Below are 25,397 nucleotides of genomic sequence, written 5' to 3' on the forward strand. Positions count from 1 at the left end.
AAATAACATTTAAAAACAGTTCTCAGATGGGTTTTGCTTTACCTTTTCAGCAACTACTCCATCCGTGCACTTTTAGAAAATCATGCATGAATTTCCTGACATTTGGAGTTTGTTGTTACATGTCACAAGGGAAGTGACTCGTTTATTTATTTACTTGACATATGCTTTCGCTTTTCTTTTCTTTTGCATTTCAGCATAAAGCCAACCTGTTTAGGAGGGTGTACAACAAAGACAGAAGTGGAGTAGCTAACGTGTTTTCGGTAATCCACATGGTCTGAGAAGGAACTAGAGTTGTGCACCTCATCTGGGCTTTGTTTCCCAGCTTGAGGGGGGGAAAAAAATCTAGCCTGTGGCAGAAAAATGGACAACTACAAGTCTTTTCAGACCAGATTAGCTGGCTTTGAAATGTGCTGCAGGCATTAGGTTTCTTGAAATAAAGTTTACTCCTGCATGGGAACCCTAGTAAACGTTGACCTTTTGCACATCTTGGAGATCTTATTACACAGAGGGGTGGAGAATTCCCATTGTAGTCAAATCTAAGTGGGATGGGGCTCATTGTGACAGCTCCTTCTTCACACCCCTCTGCATTCACGCAATCAGTGCTAAATTTACTGCTGAGAGAATTAAAAATAGCAGTGAGGCATGAAAAAAAAAATGTTGAAGACCCCTTTCAGGCTGTAAAAAGAGAAAACCAGAACTTATGGTGCTTGCACAGAGTTAGAAAGGACAAAGGTTTCCACACAGAGCGTCACGAGACAAAGGATGCATGAGTCAGGGCTATTCAGCTCTATTGCTAGAGCTGTACAGTACTTTAGCTTTATGCCTAAAAATAGCCACATGAATAGAGGCATACCCTCTGACCACTGGCAATAATAGTTCTTGTAATTAACATGCAGTGTACGCACAGAGACTGACCCACTGAAGAGATGTCAGTTTGCAGGCAGGGATATCACAAAGACAACATTCCTGTCAAGCGGAGGGCTAACAGATGGGGAGGGAAAACTGGGTCAAAAAGGGACTGGAAGACTGAGGAGGATTGTGGGGTATGACAGAAGCTACACGGTCTGTGGTTGTCTTAAACTGACCGCAATAAACAAGAAAATTTTGCAAATCTGATAAACTGTATAGAAGTCTGTACATGTAAATAACGTTAACCTTGATAGAATTTTTAGATCTGAAGAGGTTTTTTAGGTTGTTAAACAATATCAGAAATAGTAGAGTCTGATCTGTATGACATGACACCTCCTGAAAATCAGTTTGATCACTGAAAGGCCTTCCTGACACTGAGGGAGGAGCTTCTAAAAGTAGGTGAGATAATGGAGATAGTGGATTATTGGCTTATCCCAGGGCTTCTTCATTACCAGGTAACACTATCACTGCAAATGATGCTGCTACAAAAGCCAGCCATGTAAGTCATCTGACTCGAGTGGGGATTACATGAATGTGGGCCAACAAATATGGCCTGACCTGATTGTGGATGTAACATCGCACCTGAGAAGACTGAGACAGGAGATAAAAGGGTGCTCACAGAAGTAGGGATTATTGCATAACATGGTACTCATGGCTTACGGGCATGTAAACAACTTTGCTGAGAAATTAGAACAATCAAAAATGTTTGGGTCTTTGACCTGATTCACTCACCCACTTGTCTAAACATTGTGACTTGTGATTCAGACAAAGGAGTAATATTCATGTTGTTACAATAAGACATTTTCTATATAATTACAGTGGTGGGCGTGCATATAAAACATGCTCAAACTCTCAATTAATGAGGTCAGCAACCCCTCATAGCCAAAAGCTCAAGCTCCAAATTGCTTTAGATGCTCGATATCAGGACATTTTTCTGCTCTCGGCTCTACATAATGTCAGTGAGAGTGGATATCCCTACTATGAATTTCTTAATGTCAGGAACACAGCTACAGCTACAACCACAGCTGTTCAAACCCTGCTGTTTACAAGGGGCAGCCAATCAGCAGATAGCTTGCTTAAAAGGTAGTTCAGTTTGTTTTAGATGTTGGATTCACTTAAGATCTGCACCAATGCTCAGTCTAAGACAAATAAGGATCATCATGAACTTTAAATGATGAAAACCTACTATTGTAAAGTCCAATATCAAACATATGGAGCCGAAAAATGAACACTGTAGACCCTCCATTTGATTATATAAATGATGATTCATGCAATGAAAATGTCTAAAACAGGCTTATGTAAATTTAGTTGAATAATTTAACTTGTTTTCCATATTTATTTGCATTGAATATATGCAACAACAGGCAAAGGTTTGAATATGACAGTAAGCTGTTATTGACACCACGTGTGAGAAACCACAGACTTATCAACAAAAACATAAATCCATACAGACTGATCAAAATCAACCAGATGTATCGTTAACACAGCAACACGTAACACTTTTTAATCCCAAACATTGAACTCATGAAACAAAATAGAAAGTCAAATGTTAAGGTTTGACTGAAACCTGAAAAGAACATTTACAAGCAAGCACATACTCTGGTACATGGGCACAGTGTTACAAGCCTTTAGTAAGATATACCCCATATATCTCTTAATTCACCTAAAGAATCTTATAATTCACAGTTTTAGACAACAGCACTTATGTGACTTAAAGGTAGTCAAGAGGTTAAAGTAGGATTAACTTCATTATTAAGGCCCTGGCTGGTAAAATTACAAAAGTAGTTGCTCATGTTTTAGCAAGAGTATAGCTCACAAATGACATAAAGTTGCAGCTATGTCAACATGATATAATCAAAGGAAGTTTGAGCTGTAAACATGAAATGTTTCAAACTCATAACAGTCATTTGGTGTTCATTAGTTTCACAGTGCCTGAAGTGTACAAACAAGAAGCCTCAGGTCTGCAGACAGAAGCAGCGAAACTAGATCTGATGAGTCTGATTACTGTAAATATTTTTCTTCTACAGTAACGGCTTCATGGCAAGGTTAAGGTTTACTCCATTTAAGAGTGTCATCCTCCAAGTACTTGCATCGTAAGACTTACAGATATCATGTTCGTGTTCTTTTATCGCTCTCCGCTGAATACAACCAAAGTTGCAAAAACAGCAAGCTTACAGCAAAATTAAGCATCAATTCATCCTGAAATATTGGCACTGCACTGTACAAGTGCACCACATCATTTTTTGAAATGTCTAAAAAAATCAAAATCTGAATTATATTTGAACAAACTCTTTGCATCTCTGGAAAGGTTATATAAGGTTAGATATAAGAGACACGTATGATCGAGTAATCCCTATGATCTAAAAGCTCAGCCTTCAGACTGCTCTAAGCACAGCTTCAGGCAGTCCCCCTCCCTCTTGGGCAATAAGGTATGGTGCAGAAGCCCCACCTACTTGTGAGAGGCAGCCAATCAGATTAAACGTGACATAAGAGGAGGGGAATAGGAAGTAAAGTAGAATGCATAAAAACTAAGGAATATTTTAAATTGTAAAATCATATAAAACTACTGTAGTAGAGTCTAAGGATAAAATGCGGAGCTGGAAATTATCATAATGGGTCTCCTTTGATGATTCTAGACCATTTCTTCTGAGTCAAAATGCGTGACAATAAAAAGTACATCAGTGGTTATGGACCTCCCTTTCTGTTTATCCCGGAAATGCAGGTCCATTAGAGTTTGGACAGTTAACTCATCTGACAGGATATCATTATCTTGTTAATTGTCTCATTCTGAACAGAATACAAACAGTTTCCTGATGAAAGCAAGAAGTGAAAACCCAAAGCCTAAATCTGATTAGACCAATGACTTGAAGGGGGCTTGTTTATACGTGCTGTCATAATTACAGTCATCAACTCTCCCAACTCTCAGCTCCTTTCAGGCTGAGGTCTGTGGCCTTCCAGATCCTGTCAGATTACAGTGCAGACAAACAAAAGCCACCACTTTTAATCATCTTTGTTAGAGCCGCAGCTTTGATCAGAGGCAACGGCTTCAGCCTTCTGCCCGTTCTTTGGTGTCACAGCTATTTGACTAAAAGGCAGAGAGGACTACATTCCTTATCAAACTCAAGCAGGCATGTGAAAAAGTTAAGGGGTATACTGGCCTTAAGGCAAGTTGTGAGCAGAGCTTTTACACATAGGATTTAGCATCAAAAGCAAGAGTTCAGGTGTTTCCCTACAAAACTGTGCAAGGCTTCTTGTCCTTGAAAGGGTTTTCTGAAGCAGGGATACCCATTAGCAGCGGGTCATTCTTGGCGTGCTCTCCACAGTAGCGCATCAGCTCCGATGAAGCCTTGGACACCTGCAAAGAAATCAGTAAATACACCAATCTCCTAAAAAAAAGAAAAAAAAAAAAAAGAAAGTGGAACAGTCATAGTGGTGTGAATGTGACTGCAGACATACCTTTATCCTCTCGATGCTGGCTTCTATCCTCAGCTGCTGCACCGTCCGTCTGGCCTGAACTATGCTACTGGAGCTCTGCATTTTTGATGACATTGCAGTTTTTAGACAGCTGTGCTTAAACCTGTGTAAGACAAAATATGATCCTTACTGAATGCACGTTAATTAGTGTAGAGATGCATCTGGTATTTAGATAAAGGAAACCAAATAAACCACAGTCTAATTAATTTGTTGATATGCTGACTGGCAACAAGATGTTCCTGCGGGAGATTAAAGAAGTGACACAAAGGCCAAGCTGCTGCTAAAAATACATGCGAGGCTATAACAGCAACAAAACAGAATCTAAGTTGATGAACATAGACTTGATGCTATTAGTATATAGAGACGAATGAGCTTAGCATCAAGTCAAATTGCAGTTATTTGGCTTAAAAGCTGTATTCGATACCTCCCATGTCCCAGCTGCACATTACCTTTCTGCTAAGGTTACAGCATTTAAATGCAATATTAAGTTACAAAATTAAATGTTGAAAAAAATATTGTTTTAAAATGATACCAATAAGAGGAAAGATGTGAAATAGAGCTATAAAAGTTGAAACGGAGCAAGAAGGAATCTGGCTCGGACTAAAACAAAAGAACACAAAAAAGTCTCTTCTGCCAAAAAATTAATGCTGATGTACTAAGTGGGAAGTGCAATTTTATTTCATGACCCAACGACAAATCATTGTGGCATGATTTGTCATACCTGACATCAATTGGCTTGATTTTCCTCCACCTGCCATAAGATTCTCCCAGGAAAGTAAAAATCCAATCAAATGACAGATCACTACACGAGGTGGTTCTAGACAAAACATCAAGGACCAATGGCTTTAACCATCTTTGAGATACAGTCTATATCACTGTGTATGTCTGCATAAAAATGTTGCAACAATCTATGTAATACATGAAATATTTCAGTTATTGGCAAGCACTCACTAACAAAAAAGGGCTATAAGAAAAAATACAAAGCTGCATGTTTACGCATTAGAGGTTTTATGCATGATGTCCTTAGATATAAGAAATCAAGTTACTAAAATGTGGAAGCTGAAACAAACTCTATAACTGTGCAACTTCTCAGAAGTGGCAGTTGACCAAATCCTGAATTCATTCAATATGCATAAAAGCTGTGACCCAACCCAGTTTCACAATTCCCATTTCCAGGATACATTGGTTTGCTTTTACCGACTCATTACGTCATTGCTCGTAGGGGAGGCGACACGCTGGCCATTTTTTACATTTAACTTTAGCCAACTGTCAGGCAGAATTCAAAGGGGAAGCAGTCTTTGAACAAAACCTTGTGTTTCCTTTCTGTTTTCTCCACTAAAAGCAATTTCCTTTAAAAACCAGAAACAGTCTCTAACGCAAGAGTAACACAATGTCTTGTATTCAAAGTTAGAGTAAAACACAGTAAATGCACTGTTGAGCAATTTTATTGAGAACTTAAACTGTGCATAGCAATTGTTCAGCTGATAATTTGCAGCTTTTGTTCCTGGAACACATTAAGAAAACACAGCAGAGAGCAGCTCTGTGGGACTGACAAAAATAACCTTTGGCATGTGGTGCAGTAAATGTTAGCTCTGTGCTCTGATGCAGGATATTACGGAGGAGGGGAACACGCTGAAACGGAAGGGAGATGAAACATGGGCAACTGCAGAACTGCCTACAGAAAAAAAGACAAGACCATACATCTCTCTAACCCCCCCCCCCCCCCTCACCCACCCACTCCTTTCCGCTTCCTCCACAGGAAGCAGTATCGCCTGTTACCCTCCAAAGTATAAATGATTAAATATGGGGTGGAGGTGCTAAAAATAGAAGCTACAGACATGGGATAATAACCTAGGATAGAGAAAGTGTAGCTGTTATTGCTGGAGTGCAAGGCTTTTGCAAGGCAGTTGTCAAGGTAGCTTTCCTGAAAACCTGCATGCTGACATTAAAACCAAAAGCACGATTGCACATATTTACTGTCAGGCTCGTGTACAACATTCTGGACCTGTGTACTCATTGTACAAAGGAAGTTACCACTTCATGTCATGCATCTCTCGTCAACACAGCTGTGCTGGCCAGGCAGGAGTGGACTCTGAAAAAGGTTAGAGCTGCGTCACAGCAGGGTTAGTAACTACCCACTAACGTCTGCATGGACACTGTGTGACGCTGGCTGTTACTATCAAGCCCTGAGACCAGAAACATAAAAGTGCTGGGTAACAGTGACTGTTTACACTGATCTAAACATTAGATTTTTGAGATGGAAGTGTAGAGACCTTTCATCTTGCAACACAAGTCACAGACTAAAAAACATCTAAGGTATTTAGGGCATCCATACCTATCCTGGTATGGCTGTGTAGGTTTACTTGCAGCTTGCATGTTTAATGTTAGTATAGCAAAGGGCACTATGCCCTAAAAAACTGTGACCCCCTGTTGCATATTATTCCCCATACAAACTGCCATAATAAGTACACTTTAGAGTCCAAAAAACTCTTTCCCAACTAAGCAGCTTATCCTTCTAAATATTGCAATCCTGCTTAGCACATTTTATGCCTAAATGAAAAGGAATGCTGCACAAACATGCTACAGCTAGCATGAGTAACCTGTTTGGAATTTCAAATATTATAGCAGATATACTGATCCAAAAGAAAACTTCTATAGGTGTACTACTTTGCTCATATAAAACTGGGTCAAGGGAATTAAAGAATTTAATAGATAAACAAATTCAGTAATGGAATTGCTGTCAATTAGACGCATAATTAAGAAGATCCACTTAAGATTGCACTAGTTGTATGACAGCTTTGAAAGTGAAGCAGATTGGTGGCTTTCAGATTGTTTAGGTGAAGCAACTTTTAGCTATTGTTCCCTCACTGGTTATGCCTTAAACCATTAGGCAAGAAAGCAAGTAAACCTGGCTATGCCTCACATTTCCAGCAGACCAGGTGTGTCTACCCTGGAGCAGAGTACCTGAACTTAATCAAAACCCTGACCAAAAACAAGCCACACTCCATTCTTCAGAGAGATGCTCCACCCTGCATTTTTCTGGAGAATGATACATACTGCAGCAGGACAATGAATCCAAACACACCTCAAAGCTTTGAGGGCCTACTTGAACACCAAAGTAGACCAGGGAGTGTGGACTGCTACCTGACCTCAACCTCAAAGAGCATTTGTGGGGGCACTTCAAAGACAAGTATTCCTGGCATCTCAAGAAGTTCAGTGGAACACTGTCAGATCATGCCAGTTTGTGTCCATGATGTTATTAAAATACAAAGAGTGAAATAAAAACCCATTCTGAAATAAATGTACTTTTTTTCTAGAGATTCAGCTTCTCACTTAAACTATTAGGCAAGAAAGAAAGCAGAACTTATTTATACAGCACATTTCATTCTAGGTGGATTCACAATGTGCTGCACAAAGCACGAGCTACAACAGAGGCTGCAGGCACAAACCTAGTCAGATAATATGAAACTAAGTCAACAGACTGACGTGAGCAAGTGAATAAATAAAATAACTAAGAATATACCCATAAGATCCATAACACTTCACCACTTTTGACTGATGTCCCAGAATAAGCAGGCAATGAAGAAGAAAAAAAGTATTAGGGGTTTAGTTCTAAAACAAGCAAAAGCCAATACAATGACCTCAGTACAGGTGCTATAGTGGTCATATTTCCTGTAGAGCTGAAATTAGGATGTTTACCTGATAATCCTTTGAGCTGCACATCCAGACAACTAAAAGTAAAAGCATGGACAATTCTTTCTGCACATTAAACAGATAAAAGGTTTAAAACCTTTGTGCTATTTCCCGATTTATCAAATTGCTTGATTTATTTTGGCTCTGCTGCTGATTTGTGAAAAGATTTATAACCTATACCACTTTCTATAGAAAGCTGTAAAAAGTTCATAAGAAAAACAAAGTGAAATTATTTGCAATAAAAAATAAGTTCCAGGTTACAAAAAAAAAAAAAAAAAAAAAAAACTCATGAGAACAGCTAAAAAGTAGCTGCTGGGAGGTGATCGTCCACCAGTCACAGAGACGTGGAGACCGCAGAGACCAGATGTGGCATACTGTCTTCAGCAGCCAGACTGAAAGAGGTGAATGGGTTTACAGATCCTTCCAGCAGGATTGGTTCATCACACACAGACTCTGCTGTGCAACTTCGTTCAAAGGAACTGTCTGATACAGGGAGGTCCCTCTCCTGAAATGAGCTGGATTCCAAGTAATCCCTTATTATAAGTCAAGGCAGTGACTAGTGTTACAGTAACCCTGCTGCTTCTGAGGGATCAAAATAAACTAATTACTTCTAAATTTCATGCATGTCAATAATGTGACTTTTGTTGTAGGTTCTCCTTAAGATTCTGACCGTACTAAAGCTATTTGAATAAAATGAGTATTTTTATATTTCTTGAAGAAGAAAAAAAAACTCCCATACTTTTCCCGTAATATGTATGTACTGTAGTGAGGCAAACCGGACTGGTTTATAGCATGCATACTCAAATACAAGAAACGTTTAACCTGGATTTGCCCCAAAGTCAAAAAACATAAACAAGCTCATTTGCCCCGAATGAGCTTGTTTATGTTTTATACTTCTTGAAAAACATGAAGTATTCCTGAGTTAAAACCACCACTGCACTATATGCAGATAGTTCCTACTGCAAGGAACACTTTTTAGTACACTAGAAATTTTATTTTTGAAATAAGACCTCAATTAAACAAATGCGTGGTTTAAAAAAAAAAAAAAAAAAGTGCACTCATTCCAGTAAAACAAACATAAACAAGTAGTGAACTTTTATCACTGCGGGTGTGTGATTCCAAGTGCGGCAGAGTCTTTAAGATCCTGCTAGCCAAAAGAATGTCTGAAATGTCTTCAGCTGTGTTGCGCCTGTCTGCATCTAGCGTGTGTGCTTATGTGTGGCAAATGTAAACATGTGGCATACTGAAAGGATTGATGAAAACATATTTGAAGTTTTACAGCAGAGGGCTTACTTTGATGTGGCTTCAGGGCTTTTGCACAGGTGGGCCCTCACAGTGCCAGCACAGAGGTCCTGCAGAGTTTATGACAGCAGCTTTTGCCCTTTAGTGTGTAATAGTGCACACAGATCTGCTGCCTGACCAAATACTCTAATGACCTAATGACATATCATATGCCCATATGTGTACTGAAATACTCCTTAGCTGTTATTATCATTTCTTTGGTCCATATGGTCCTCCCTAACCCTAACAAGCTCAAAGCGGGAGTGATTGCTACAAAAATTTGCAAAACTCATTAATGAAAGCTCAAACTATTCCCGTTTCCATCCGTGACTAGCAAGAGTTCAAGAATTGGCTGTTGGTGCTGCAAATTCTTCATTTTTTAAAATTATGTTCTGTGTTTAACCTTTCTGAGACAATTCTTTTTTTTTTTTTTTTTCAAGAGTGAAATGGTCAAGAGGGTGGAAAAAGATAGGCACACGCAAACATACAACTGAACAAATTAATTTTCGGTGCAACATTCAAAAGCATGGGTACCGTTTTCTTGATGCTTTACAAATGACTTAAATTGCCCCACTGCATGCTTCTCATGCTCTCTTTTTTTTTTGGCATGTTCCAGTTCCAAAGCCTCACTTGGCATCTCCCTTTCTCACCTACAGTGGCTCCAAGACCCACAGTTTGAGAAGTGAACTTGTTATTTAACTGACATTTTGGTCTGTTTTCTGGTTTTTGACGTGCAAACCTTAGGCTAATTAGAGATTTATTGCGCCGTTATATCGATACACCTCGTTCTCATTCCCCAGGCACCATTTAGTGGTATTTTATTAAATTTGTGACTCATTTAGGTACAAAGTGTCCTGTCCTGTGGCACTGGGTAATGGCAGGTTGGGTTACTGAAGTGGCTTTCATTTCCAAACAGAGTTACTGTGAAGTGAGCAATTTTAAGCTTTTTTTTTTTTTTTTTTTAAACACGAGTTATGAGAGTAACCACAAAAGTAAAAAGCTAGTGAGAACAAAAAGTAACAGAAAACCAAACTGTAAGAGTTCCCAAGGTGATGCACTTCCACCTGCATGTGCGCCCAACCTGCAGTGTCTCCATGCCTCCATGCTTTGAGAAGCACTGCAATAGAATACTGAAGCCTGTTATTTAGCTGGCTTACAGCCCACTTGCTGGTCTTTGATTTGCATGTTTCAGGCTAATTACAGCTCTAGATTTTTATGCATCGATTCAGCTCATTCTCATCCCCAGGCTTTTAGTTCTGTTTTACTAAATAAGCTCACATGGCTCATTTAGGAACAAGGTTAGCTTCCGGACCCTTACGCACTGGGTGATGACATTAGTGATATGTGGGTGTAACGGAAAACTCCTACAAGCAAGGTTACTATTGTGAGAGGGCATATTTCAACTTGAAAAACAGTATTTTCCTAACCCTAATCGACAGGAAAAGGACCTTGAAAAATAAAGCAAATCAGCAAGTGGAGAAAATAAAGTGCAAGCAGGACACGCACCAGGGTATTCATCCTGATAACAGGGTTTGGGTTAGAACTGACGCATTGCCTGTCAACAGTGTGGCAGTGTCATGAAAAAGCACTCCCCCCCTTCCTGATTTCTTTTTTTAATATTCATCACACTTACAGATAATCAACAAATAACAACAATAGACAAAGATAACCGGAATAAAAACAAAATGCATTTTTTACATGATGATTCAATTCAGAGTTAACTCATTAATTAACCATATTGTTTGGAAAGCTGAGCTCAATTTCAATAGAGACACAAGTGTAATTATTTCAAATACTGTTGAATCAAGAAATCACTTAATCTGAACCTGTCTGATAATATGAAGTAAGCTAAAAGATCTATAAACGCAACACATCATACCACGATCTAAAGAACAAATGAGAAACAATGTTATTTATATCTATTAGTCTGGAAAGACTAATAGCCAGATTGCAAGCCGTTCAAGGTTCAAGGTTCTTTATTTGTTATCCACAAATGACAAAAACTGGGATCAGTGGTGAAGACTAAGGAGCTGGTGGTGGACTTCAGAAGGGGTCAGCACAGAGACTACAAGCCCATTATCATCAATGGAGCTCCAGTGGAGAGGGTGCAGTCCTTCAAGTATCTTGGTGTCCACATCTCCTCAGACCTGACATGGGCTGCCCACATTCAGGTCCAGACCAAAAAGGCTAGGCAGCGCCTGTATCACCTATGACAACTGAGGAAGTTCAGGGTCTCTCCAAAGATCCTCAGGATTTTCTATACAGGCGCTGTGGAGAGCATCCTCACACAGAACATGACATCGTGGTTTGGGAACAGCTGTGTGAAGGACCAAAAGGCTCTCCAGAGAGTGATCCGTACAGCAGAACGCTGCTGCAGGATTGCTCTCCCCCCGCTTCAGGACACCTACACCAGGAGATGCCGGACTAGAGCAGCGCAGATACTGAAGGACCCGTCCCATCCTGGCAACAAACTGTTCCAACTTCTGCAATCTGGTAGAAGGTTCCGCATCTTCCGGGCAAGGACAGAGAGACTCAAGAGGAGCTTCTATCCCCAAGCCATCCGTGCCCTAAACACACACACCCGCCCGCTCACATCATCTATAATTGACTGAGACAGGACTCTCTTCCAGACACTCTAAACCCAGGCACAATGTACATTTCAACTCCTTTAATTTTAAACATGTTTATATTGTCTATCCTGTAAAATAGTCATATTAATGTACAGAATTCGCCTGCTTGCAGTATTCACTGTGTGTTATACTTGTATAACTATGCATGTGACAAATAAAGAACCTTGAACCATCCCAGGAGTGGCCAGCCTACCAAAATTACTCCAGGAGCAAGAAAGAACCCAGAACTACGGACATGCAGCACTCACTTGTCTCTGTTAAGGTCAGTGTTCAGAATATTTAAAAGAGTGGGCAAAAATGGAATCTACTGGTGAGGTCCAAGGTGAAAACCACTGTTGACCAAAAACAACACGGAAAAAAACATTTTGATGAATAGATTCTGTGGACTGATGAGACAAAAGTTGATATTTCTGGAAGGTTTGCGTCCTGTTATATCTGGCATGAAACTAACACTAACACAGAAACAGCTCATGTCCTGAAGCTCAAGCTGGGCAACTCAAGAGTTGGGAGTTCGCCTTGTAATCGGAAGGTTGCCGGTTCGAGCCCCGGCTTGGACAGTCTCAATCGTTGTGTCCTTGGGCAAGACACTTCACCCGTTGCCTACTGGTGGTGGTCAGAGGGCCCGGTGGCGCCAGTGTTCGGCAGCCTCGCCTCTGTCAGTGCTCCCCAGGGCAGCTGTGGCTACAATGTAGCTTGCCATCACCAGTGTGTGAATGTGGGTGCAATGTGCTTTGGGGTCCTTAGGGACTAGGAAAGCGCTATACAAATACAGGCCATTTACCAAGTACAAATGATTCTGAAATACTCCAGCAAATTAAATGAATAAATTTTTTTTTAAATATGTAAAAGTCAAAGTCTGGACTTAAATCACATTGAGATGCTCAAAACCCCTCCAAAGTGGCTAAATTGAAAAAAATATATATATCAGCGAAGAAGCTATCACAGCTATCACAAACACGATAGAGTGCAAAGGGTGGCGCTACCAGTTATTACGTCTAGGGGGTAATTACTTCTTCGCAAAGGACCAGGTTTGGATATTTTTTGGCTTTTAATAAATCATATTTTCATTTCAAATCTTCATTTTGTCTTTACTCGGACTGTGTATGTCTAACATTACAAATTCTTTGATGATCTGAAGGATTCAGCACACATATGATAATATGTCAGTAAGCCATTAAGAGTGTTTGGTCAGGCAGATCTCTGTGCAATGTTACAAGCCAAAGGGGAGCAACTACAGCTTTGGATGGACTATGTAATTTCAATACTCTGCTGCAATATATCACTATTTATAATACTTAATTGCTTCAATAAAGAACAAATGCTTCATTAACTCCTATCTATTGCATACAAAGGTGTTATTCATTGTTTTGCCCAACTAAAGGCAGGCTACTAACCATGTCCTGTATGATTAGTTATCAGCTGCAGTTACAAAAGTGTTGCTCCGTGGGACACAGAGCACCTCTGTTATCTGTCCCTTACACTGAGACAACCCCGGCAGGCTCCACAGTCTACTCCTGGGCCAGGATCTGTGGCAGCCTCTACAATAAGCTCTGAGGCTTAGGCTCATTTGAGAGGCACAGTGACAATGCAGACAGGCTATCAGTATTGTGCCACACTCACAACAGCTATTTTTGCATTGTTCACAGCAGAGGCAACTGGGACAGGAGTTGTGAGCTTTTACAAGTTTAACTGCGCCCTCATGAGCACTAATCTCAGACAGCCTGATGTTATCAGGGAACCAGACTGCCCAGTCAGGCGTGCAGAGGAAAGAGACAGAGGCCTCCCAAAGAGAGACAAACACACAGCGTCTCTTCTGAGTGTTGGAGGAGGCAAACTGTATGACTAATGCTATAACATTTCAATGTGTGCATGAGCATCATCGATTACAAGCTTTGATGGTGACAGACTTTAAAGGCGTCGGCGGTGCTGTCCAAAAAGCTTTGAACACCTAACTGTGTGAAGTCAGCAGACATGAAAAGAATCACAGAAGGTGTCGGTGTTTGCGCTGCAGATTAAAAAGGAGATCGGGGTTCCGAGCCGCTGAGTCACAGGCTGCAAGTTTCTCTCTGAGCTTCTCACTTTACTTTACATCCATTTCCTGAACTACTGGCATGCAGATTTTTTTTCATTTTTTTTTTTCTAAAACCAAGGGTGAGGTCAGATTTAGGACAACAGATTTTCACTCCAGTTTCCGTCTGCCTGTCCTTTCTTCCCACCTGGGCCCCATGTGCGGAAAAACAGGTTTCTTTTGAGAGCGTGTGCATGTTCGGTCACACAGCCTGCAGACAGGCGCAGCCGTTTAAAAGTTCAAAGCTTTGACTAATGTGCTTCTGATTCCCTGAGATATAAGTTCATCTTGGTCTTTTTCATACACACCCTGTGGAGAGGTACAGTGAATGACATCTATAGATTAGAATGCTCTTTGAAGTTCTGGCAACTTGTCTTTTATGTACTTGGAATTTAGTGAAAGACAAGCAGCTAAAAAGCCCCAAACCAGGTGCTGCTCTCTTCTACTACACTTTATCATGCTGTATTCAGTTTCCTCCTCCCTCTGCTTTGATTATTTTCCAAAGAAATTAGATTTGGCTTTGGGAGATATTGCCTTTATTTGACAAATACAGAAGAGCAACAGACGGACAAAAAAGGAACTACCCCACCATGTCTGAAGCTAAATCTGGACGGCCAGATGCAAGACAACATGCCAGCCAGCAGCTGTTGCTATTAATATGGAAATTAATGTGGGTGGGGGTTATCATGCAAACCTGTTGCAAAACTCACTTTGAACATGTGTAATAAAAAGAGCTTTGAAACAACACTTTAAAAACTTGTTGATTTTTTCATCCACCCACTTTGACTGCAATCCATCAACAGTTGTTTGATGGCTAACTTAAAAAAGTTTTCCATCTAAATCAGGGATGTCAAACTCATTTTACATTGCGAGCCACCTACAGCCCACTTTGATCTTAAGCGGGCCGGAGAAGTGAAACTCCCCTTTCTGAAGCCACATATTGGACTGTTTTCTACATCTTAAAGAAAAAGTTGCTGCGACAAAGAAAAGAAATCTGTCAGAAAGTTGAAATCTCTTTAGTACTGAATAGCAGAAATTAGGCTCTCTTGTCAGATGTCATTTTTTGGAGGAAAAAAAGGAGGCCAACAACACTGTACACAATGATAAACTGATGCGTAATGAGCAAGCAAATAAGGCAGAAAATAGAGATTTTTGATGGGAAACTGGTCTCAAAGTACACTGAGCGAAAGCTGTGAGGGAAGACAGCCAAAGTAAGTGGGAATTCATTACAATGTTTTTCAAACGTAAGGTGTAAAGTAGTCGTCTCCTTTTGCTGCTGGTTCAGTGAATTTTGGTTGGAGAGTGACAAAATCTGTAGTTTTGGAATCTGGGAGATGTTGGCTTCCCGCACCTGTTCGTTAATTGTTTGCCGATTTAGCTTTTTGGTGGTTGTTGAAATGGTTTTATGAGCTTTTAACTGAGATTCTGATGTTTCTGTTGTCTATATTCAAACAACAGATCTGGCGGTACATCACATTAAGCTAGATGTTCTCCCGCTTGCCCCCGATTGTTTAAAGCGATGTTCAAACAATCAAAATGCATTGTGGGAAATGTAGTTTATAGCCAACATATGCTTTAAGCAGCATACAGTAAATGTATTTGAAGACAATAATGCACAAGCTTTCGCGGGGGTTACGCTTGCAATATGTGAACTAAACGATCATTTGAGTCTTGTTACTAGCATCTGAAATGATGAACTTTCCTGAAATAGCACACATGAGTTTCCACTTCAAAATTAGTGACAAACTCCGAGTCATCACAAAGACATGTTATAGAGTGTGCACTCACATTTTTTACCACCTATTTGTTCATTTTAAAGTTAGAAGGCAACTATCTACTGATCCCAAGTAGTGCAAAGAAATGTATTCAGTATCTTTGTTTGACAGTAGTGAAAAGTTTAACATTTTAATATAATCGCCCAATCCTCCCTGACACCACGTTACTAGCGCCCTACTCCAGACAAGCCAGACATCCAGATTGAAGGGGACGGGGCGTCTGCAGGGATATTTCTGTGTTTATCCAGACTTTATTATCGTCACTTAGATTTTGGAAATGGTTAATAAGTCTGCTGTCAACCCTAAATCCTCCAGACAAGAATCTGTCTTGGCTCCAGGAAAGAGCCCTCAAGGCATGGCTGAGTGTAAGAGTTAATGAACCCTTAGTTAGTTCTGTCTGCTCACTGACAGTCATCGTCTTTGACTTATCTTGCTGCAAACAGCCACTCCGAGACAATTGAGCCACACAAAGGACGTCCATAATCAGAAAGCTAAAGACCCGTTTTACTTGTAAAAATGTTCTAACTGTGATCCAACTGTGATGGGCCCTACACAAAGTGGCTGAGTGTGTATGCATCTGTAAATGTGAGTATTCAGGATGTTATTTCCTGGTGAGTGTGAGACATGAAAGCAGTGGGATTTTTATGCCACTGATATCACTGCACACATGCACCAAGCTGTCTCCACCCGATCATGGGAGAAAAACTCCCACCACCACCAACAAAACAAAAAAAAACCCACTCTCAGCAATAGGCTGCATTTGCTGAAATCCCCAAAGGAAAGAAAAGTGAGCAGGATGGAGGAAAAAAAAATAACAGCCTACTCTCTCCCACCAATACTTCCTGGAGCCTGGGGCAGTCCTGGATCTGCATGGGTCTCCCCGACAACTGAGCTTTGTCTAGACAGAAACCAATGCACCGCTCACCAGATAGGAATTCAGTAAACCCACAACCCCTCAGTCTCGCACCACCTTTAGCTCTCACATGGCACCCAACGTACAAGTCACAGCTCTCATTGTTTAAATAATCCAGCATTTACACTTCTAACCAACTGCACCACCCTGTTATTCATGAACAGAAATGGATGCATTTAGCTCCAAAGGGTTCTTTCTCTGCAAGAAGACCAACCCGTTTTACTCCCTACTTTGTGGGAAAATAAACAGGGAGAAGGAAATTCCTCTCAGTCCACATTAAACTGCAGCATCACATCACAAGACGCTTCACATTTAGCTTCAAAAACAGCAATACTGAACACAGACAGGGGTGTGAATGAACAGTTGAATAACATGTCAAACCAAGTAATCTACAACTTTTTTTTTTTTTTTTTTTTACATGCTCTGTTGCTCAAGGATAAACGTCAGCAGGTCGTCCTCCCTTGTATCACCATTACACATTCAGCCACATTCACATTTTTTTTACTATTTAATTTGTAAAAATGTGTATACACACACACACACACACACACACACACACACACACACACACGTAGGAAAATATTTAGTATACACATCCAGAAATGCATACACTATTATATATTGTACATATATTTATTAGTTTCAGGTTGGCCATTCTTGTATTTTGCTCGTTTGTGTTGTTGTGTTTGCACATCTCTGTTGCTTGTGGGGCTCGCACACAAGAATTTCACTCGCATGTGCTGTGCCAGTGTGCCTGCACATGTGATGTGACAATAAAAAGTGATTTGATTTGATTTGATTTCAGCTGACACTTCCATGCCATTCCTCCAAGGTTACCAACACACAGTGCTCTCACCTTTTCCCCACTTCCCCACACTCAGCATGCCTAACCATCACACATACACTTATTAGCTTACATGCATGCAAAGGTTGTTCTTTCTTTACTGGTTCTGCCAGAGAGGAAGGCTAACTCACTATACCTTTACTACTGGGTGGCAGGTTTAAACATTTTATATACATTCTATTATAAAATAAAATTTTGAGAACATTTAATAGCAGGCAGTACTTCACACTTCACTCAACCATTAAAAAAAAAGTGCAAAATAAGAAACCACATTTTGTGGCAACTCATTAGCATACATTTTATCAATGCTCAGTGCACATTTTCTGCAAAGAAAGCATGCGATTAAAAGGGTAAGAACGTGTAGGAAATTATGAGCATCCTGAGTCTAATTCTGAGTCTAATGATGGTAAAAATCTAATCTAGTATATTTTTTATTTATATTGTGGAGGGTGCAAAAGACTCCTGCAAAGACAATGCAGTCCATTACTTTTATAGATGATTTTTGTGTCCATCTTTTCAGATATTACTCTCCTTTCTACTCTTTTCCACTGCAATGCAAAGCAGGTCAGTGGAAAGTTGCTCCAATTACCCAGGATTAAAAAGGGAAGTTTATCTGAAGCTACTACTCATTTTTTTTAAATGTTATTTCTTTAATGATTTGTTGCTTTTAAATTTTAGTCACTTTCACTTTAAAAAAAAAAGAAAAGATGATTATTCTGTAACTGACATCAGCAAACACATTCATTCATTTGATCAGCTGCTGTGCTCGCAATTGCTACCAAGGTCAAAATGACCCCTTCCTCCTGAGGTTTGTCAGGACATTTCAATGAGACCCAGTTTATCTTCATGTAAGAACTCCATCCTGCAATTTAAAAAAGCAGGGATGATAACTGATCTACAACTAAAATAAGTTAAGCACTCTAAATGTGCTTGATTTCAGCACATAGACTTTGCAGACTCAAAGTTTTGGTGTTATCAGTGGTGTAGCACTAAAGTCTGAGCCCTATACATGTGCAGGCGCAGTGCCACCCCGCTTCTTTTGATGACTCCACTATCACACCTCCTACATAAAGCTAAATCTATGTGTCTGAAGTACTTATCCAGATTGTCAGTAAATGTTAAACTACATTTAAATATATTCTTTCAACATACTTCAAATACTGTGTGAATTTTTTAAGCAAGAACTGTACATGAACATAGCCACTGTAGCATCATCTATTGGTTACTTTGTTCTAGACTTCACATCATGAGGCGTTTTCAAAGTGGGCATCATGAACCGGATCAGGTGGATCTCAATGGGAAACCGTCAGTAACTCTATGCTCTTAAGGTAGCAATTTCTCAGCCGATTCAAAGAATGCAATTGCACAAGATGCAACACAGAATGTTTCATAAGCATCTGAGAAACAGCACTTCCCTTCCCGAAATATATGTCGTGTCTGTGACGGAATCAGACTCAAGCAAGACAGATCTGAGTCAGAAACATAGAATCTGTAGTCCATCCTACATCAAAAGTGGCCAATGGAACAAAACCTGATGCACTCACAGGTCACATTTGAGTGATGGGAGCAATGTAAACACAAATCGATTAAATGTTTTAATTTAACTATGCAAGTGTGGATTGTTTAATGAGCCATTTAAAAAATATATATAGTTTTTATTAACAAATTTATGCGATAATTAGACAGTTAGACTGCACATATTTATTGCATTACATTGTTTGACTACATGGCATGACTTACAGAGCAAGCTGAGCTTCGAAAGCTGGACCTGAAGACCTGCTAAGTTTAACACATATTTACACATACAGTAACTGTATCTCCATACCAATATCAAACACAAACAAGTTTAGCAGCTTACATCTTTTATGGGTGTTTTTGAAATCTAAAACAAACACTTGAAGTTTGAAAAACTCTTCTCTTTATTATGCTAAGCTGATGTTCTGGTTTTTCATAAACTGGAAAAAAATTTGTTGTCAATAATCAGTGACTCTAACATGCATTGGGTGCATGCTAGATTTTGAGGCAACCAAAAAATTTATTCTGGTATGGCATACCACGTTGCATGGCAGATTACAACCTGTAAATATAATACTGTCTGCACAAATAAAATGAGAGTCTGGTTTTTAGTCAAATGAGAGCTTCCTGTGGTTTTTGTAGAGAAGTTGATATAATCGCATGATGTAATCAAACATGCCCACTAGTGAGAGAAGGTGGTGTTAAGTGATAGTGGCTGACAGGGAGACTACTTCTGCTGCCACCTGACTGCTTATCATGACGAACAAAGGACAGAGAGGCATAAAAAGAGGCTAGGGATGGGAAAGAAAAACACAGCCTTCTGACCTCACACTAACAACTCTCCCACCTCCCTCTTCTTCTCCCTCCGGTGAACTCTAGAGCACCCCAGAGCTGAGTGAGCACACAATGAACAGCCGTGGGAGAGGCAGAAGACAAGGCTGCAGACGTAAGAGCAGATAGGGTGGACACCGTGCAAAAGTGTCCTAATAGGGACACTACACAAGTGCTTGCAGCTTATGTCTCGTGACACCTGATTGTAAACCTGCAGTCCTAACCCATTACTAATCTGCCCTTTGGACTAACACGTTATTACCAGAGAGTTTGCATACACTGAGTTGAGAGCAATGAAACAGGTATTATTAACTGAGAAAGAATTCGAAACATCCACCTTGCCCATCTCTGCACAAGGAGGCAAAGTACATTTGGGAAAGTTTCAGGATGACAAAAACCTATACAGCACATCACTGAGGATTTAGTTTTCACGGAAATTCAAGTTTAACTGGTCTGAATGCAACTGCAATCTCAGTGGACATTTTGACTGAACCCAAATAATAATAAGAAGAAGAAGAACAAAATTACTATTTGAAAGTACATTAGTTTATTTAGTTAAGCATTTGTCTTTAACTTGTCCATTTATAATGTGTCACCTTAAACAGTCACACTTTCAATCATAAATATTTTAAATGTATTTTACAGGAGCAATTATAAAGCGCAGTTAAGCAAATACACTTGTTCAACAGATTTCCTGAAAAAGAAATTAAAAATAATAATCATATTTTATACCTTTTTAAGTTTGTATGCGAGTTACTCTTTCAGCTCTGTTTTTGTTTTCTATCAACTTACAAAAGTTGTTTTGTTATAGACACCAGATGTTTGCCAGCTACATTAATAACATAGTTACAGCTAAAATGAAAATAAAAGCATGTCTTTACTAGTTAGGGCACATATCTTTGACTGGGCAAAGGACAGAGAGACCTTCAGAGTCTACAAGGCAAATCAGTTCTCACTTTCACATTAACTGGCTCTACCATTAACCTCCTAAGACCCGAACTCTTCCACGACATGCATTTTTAATTTCTCTTTGATATTTGGGCATATTGGGGCCCGATGAATGTAAAAACAAAGAATTACCTGATTTTTTTTTACCTTAATTTTGTTTTGTTTTTTTAAAAATAAGAGCCACATGAGGATATTCGTTTAAAATTTCGATAGAACAGCAGCAGTATAATGTCCTCATAAGTGGATATCAGGCCGTTGTAGAGCAACATTGAGTATTTTGGTCGAAATACCCCAAAATGTGATGTCCACATATGTGGACGGCAGGTCCTAGGAGGTTAAACATGGCGTCATTGTGCAGTAATCTCATAATAACCATTAATATTGTCATTCCAGTTCTGTAAGATATAAGAAGAATTCTGCAACCCCTCCTGCCTTCATCTCCAAGACAGAAACAATGAAGTCTGTAGTACGTCTTTCCAAAGAGAAAGCATTGAAGGGAGGGATTATAAGACTTCAGATTTCCATGCACTGCAGCTTTAACAAGGTTTTACAATGTAGTGTAGGTTTTGTGTTGTAGTCATGCATCATGCATCATGGCTCATGTCAGAAGCATGCTGAGCAATAGATCAGTCAGTGATACTGCTCATTTCCAGTCATGACAGTTAAAACACCAAATAAACAGGATTTACTGCCGCCACCAACCAGTCAAGCTGCAGTTCACATTTTCCCCTCTAGTTCCTAAACAATGCACAACGGACAGAAAATCATTTTTGCAGAATATTATAAAGTGAGGTTGACCTTTTGCATTTAAAAATTAATTACTTTATCACTTCATTCTTTCTTTTTTCACTCTTCATACATTTAGTAAGGTTAAAGCAACTTTTGAACACCAAATTTGAATAATTTCATTACTGACTTGCATTTCACTCTCAGCATCTTCAGCAACTTCAAAACTTCAATGTCAGTTTGTCTGCCACATGTTCTGACCTGCTGTGTCACTGTTGAGAAGTGAATCACAGCTGCTTCGATTTTAACAATGAAAGCTAAACAGAGCGCTTTTCAATATATAATCTCTTGGCAATTAAGCATTTACATCAGTAAGAGCATTTATGCTGTCATTAGGTTACAAAGACCTAGACAGGTCTGCGATTTCAAAAGTGCAGAAATCTGTAGTTTCATGCAATAGCGACCTGCTTATTATCCAAAATAAGCAATTTAACTTCCCAAAAGATTACCTCAGTCTGCCTACATGACCTACATGATATGACAGTCAAACCCGGTCCAGTGCAGAGAGTTCAGATGGTGGCTGAGCCTTTTTCAGTCATGCATTTTGGAGTATTATAATGCTGCATTCATTCAAAGCACCGACCAGGATCTCACAGGGAAAGTATGTGCGCACCAGTTGGAGCGGTTTGTTTTGAGAACAGTGCAACTGCATTGGAACGTGGCTGCAGTGCTGAGCTGCATACCACCCTGTTTCATCTCTAATGAATGTCAATCAAAGGCACATTTTTACAGCAGCGCAGACCACCAAGTGTATACTTGTAAGGCAATGCAATTAAAAGCAACTTATTTCTGGACTGGAAAATATTTCGCTGTGCCACTGTCTGGTAGAGGAAAATGTTTTAGGAAAAAAAAAAAATCAAAGCAGGAAAGAGCAGCTTGTACAAAAGAATCCCAGGCATGCAACCAGTGGCTAGGCAGAGTTTCTGGGCAGGATGACATCCCGACGGCTGCTTGGCCTCCCTCTCTTAACTGCCAAACCCTTATGTTTGTTAACTGGACGCCAACACTCCCTGAACGGCTTCCGCAGCAAAGATCAGGGTGGCTGGAATTCTCGTCTGGCAGACATGTGGCACAGGAGCGTCTCAAAGTGGACACCACAGCACACGAACAGATAAAGCAGCCTGTGTGCACTGTTTATTGTCAGGGCCCTGAAACCATGATTAGAGCGTTGGGGTTTTTTTTTTTGTTTGTTTGTTTTTTTAAATGGGGCACATTTGTTGCTATGCAGAAGCACTTTCTAATGCCTTCTATACAATAGCATGTACAATGACAGATACATATGAAAACAAGCAGCTGCTGCTTTGTCTCTACAAGGGAAAGTCACCCATGCTTTGTATGAACTATAGCTGGAGTGGACAGGTACTATAGTTGCATGCTCAAAAAACAAAACAAAACAAAAATGCAGGTTTGCAGGATAAAAATATGCCTTTAGTTGCATTTATGTGTACCAAGGACAGAAATGGAGCTAAACAATGCATGGAGCCTGTGCAGACAGCTGCATGCATTGATTAATGAAGATCATTACTACATCATCAGATATGCAGTACAGGGACAACTGAACGCTTCCTGTGTGGACACAGCTTAACTGCCTATTGCCGTGTTAGTACCTCCATGAGGATGTACACAGTCCACAACTGGGGTAATTACAAAAATCTTGCTAACCTACCCACATAATGCTAATGTTGAAACGGATCATGTTTACCATGTTAACCATTATTTACAATTATTTTTTCTATAAGGAAATGGCAGTGGATCATCTTTCAGTTCATCTTTAGAAAACAACTCTGTTGTTGCAGACTGGAGAATGTATTCAGTTCTTGAACCATGCATGCGTGCGCAAAACTTCATGGCAGTTGCATGAAAATTCTATTGATGGAAACTGGATATGCAGTGACCTAGTTGTTGACTAAGCTGATATTTCATCGGGAGCAACAAGAGGGCGGCATTGTAATTACACATCTGAAACTGTAGCAATAATTCATTTGTGGCTTTATGTCTACATAATGATGGGTAGACTGGACGTTCTGTTTTATTCTCACAAAGCATGCCATGGAGAAGGTTCCTGTGCTAACAATAAACTACATAGTAGATTTATAGTATTAGTCTAATGCATATGGTTCCCACTGAAAAGGGTTTTACAGGTAAACAAGGAGCAAGTAGAATCAGTGGCTGAAGTAGCCCCAGCTGCACACTTCTGAGACTTTATGTTCTTTGACTTGCAAACTTGATGAATCTGTTTGTCCTACTTCAAAGCCAACATGTGTCTACATTATAGTTCTGCAGATAGAAGAGCTAATCTCAAGTGGCATCTGCAAGCCTTCGGGGCAATCAAAGGCCACCCAGTGAACGCCAGTCCATGTTAGAGGTACATAAATAATACTAGAACTTAAATCTCTGTTTCACTGCAGTTTCTGGGAACACGGGACCAGTGCAAAAGAAAGTCCAGATGAAAAAGAAATGCTATCGAACGCATTCACTTCCCATACACTTCAAATACGTTTTCCAAGAAACAACTTGAAGCATGGAATGTGCGACATGAGAGGAAAAAAAACTTCGCAAAGCAAAGTACAAAATAAGTGCTACCCGGCATGAGAACTGGTGAGCAAACTACTTCCTGCAGAGGGGCCGGCCACTCCTGCCTCAGCCCATTGCTAACCGGCATGAGTAGGAGTGTGCGTGCATGTTTGCGTGTACAGTAAGTGATTGTGGGGTGAGAGGGAAATTCGAAGGGAGGGGTGGGGTTGTTGTTCAGGAAGTAGACAGTGCAACAGAGGAGAAGGAAGGAAGGAAGATGCCCATATATGAGCAGGCGCTTACGAAACAGGATGGAGGACATGACTGAAGAGGCCTGGGATCTCCCGTGGGTGCAGAAATAATTAAGTAAATGTGAAAAAACCTCCTACACATATAAAAACACACACACTGTCAATCAAAAAATGCCAAGCCCCAATTTTCATGCATCCTGACGCTTGCACAGTAAACTGCTGTGTTCAGTTAAGATCTCACATTAAACCTGCTCAGTAAGAAAAAAAAAGGTGTTAGAAATTGAAGCAGTTATTGAGGAACCAAGATAGTCCCACCAAATGCAAGACATTGCCCCACAAGGTTTCTGTTAGCACAGTGGAAAGACTATAGACAGAGGCCCTGCAGCCAATTAATAACACACCTGCACACAGGCAAAAAGAGCCTTTGTTTAACACCTGCATGTAGACTGGGTCACCTTTTTTCACTTGCTGTTTGATTTAAATTCAGGTGAATGCATATTTTTCAAAGTACTTACTTTGGACCTACAACTGATTTAAAGCTTTTATTTCCTGAGGGGCTGCCCCCACAAATTGCACAGTAGTTTACATTACACACACCATAAATTTCACTATACACCCACAGGTTCCTATAAAAGGCAAAAGGTTTGTGTTGTACCCCTACACAAACATGTAAAAAAATAAAATAAAATAAAAAACCTACACGTTATTAACAAATGCAAAGTTCTTAACAGGGTCACTCTGCACAACACATGAGTATTCACACACAAGAGTCCCAACACAGCTGCAACAAATGAGCAGATGTGCATGCTTATGGAGGTCCCAGTGTGGGACATTTCAGATTCTCAGTGTTTCAATGGCATAAGCGAAAAAGGAAAAACAAAGCGGTTTCTACATCAGTTATTAATTTAACAGACCTTCAATATGCTGCAGCAATGAAAGGGTTATCTCACGCCTAACATAAGGAC

At 40.0% G+C, this 25,397-nt stretch overlaps 1 protein-coding gene across 3 annotated transcripts in view; it reads right to left on the reverse strand.

Annotated features, from left to right (window-relative positions):
* Window positions 1-2,225: 2,225 nt before the first annotated feature.
* Window positions 2,226-25,397, reverse strand: part of gng12b (guanine nucleotide binding protein (G protein), gamma 12b) — a 28,793-nt gene continuing 5,621 nt past the window's right edge. For 2 of the 3 annotated variants that reach the window (XM_080878697.1, XM_080878696.1), the window contains 2 exons: window positions 4,366-4,486; window positions 2,226-4,264 (listed from right to left, as the gene is read on the reverse strand). In XM_080878697.1, coding sequence (XP_080734823.1) covers window positions 4,139-4,264; window positions 4,366-4,458 — 219 coding nt within the window. In that variant the 5' untranslated portion in view covers window positions 4,459-4,486 and the 3' untranslated portion in view covers window positions 2,226-4,138. Of the gene's footprint in view, window positions 4,265-4,365; window positions 4,487-8,082; window positions 8,533-25,397 lie in introns of those variants that run through there. The other variant, XM_080878698.1, reaches the window with a different exon arrangement.

The sequence above is a fragment of the Rhamphochromis sp. 'chilingali' genome, assembly GCF_963969265.1.
Source record: "Rhamphochromis sp. 'chilingali' genome assembly, chromosome: 3".
NCBI lineage: Eukaryota > Metazoa > Chordata > Actinopteri > Cichliformes > Cichlidae > Rhamphochromis > Rhamphochromis sp. 'chilingali'.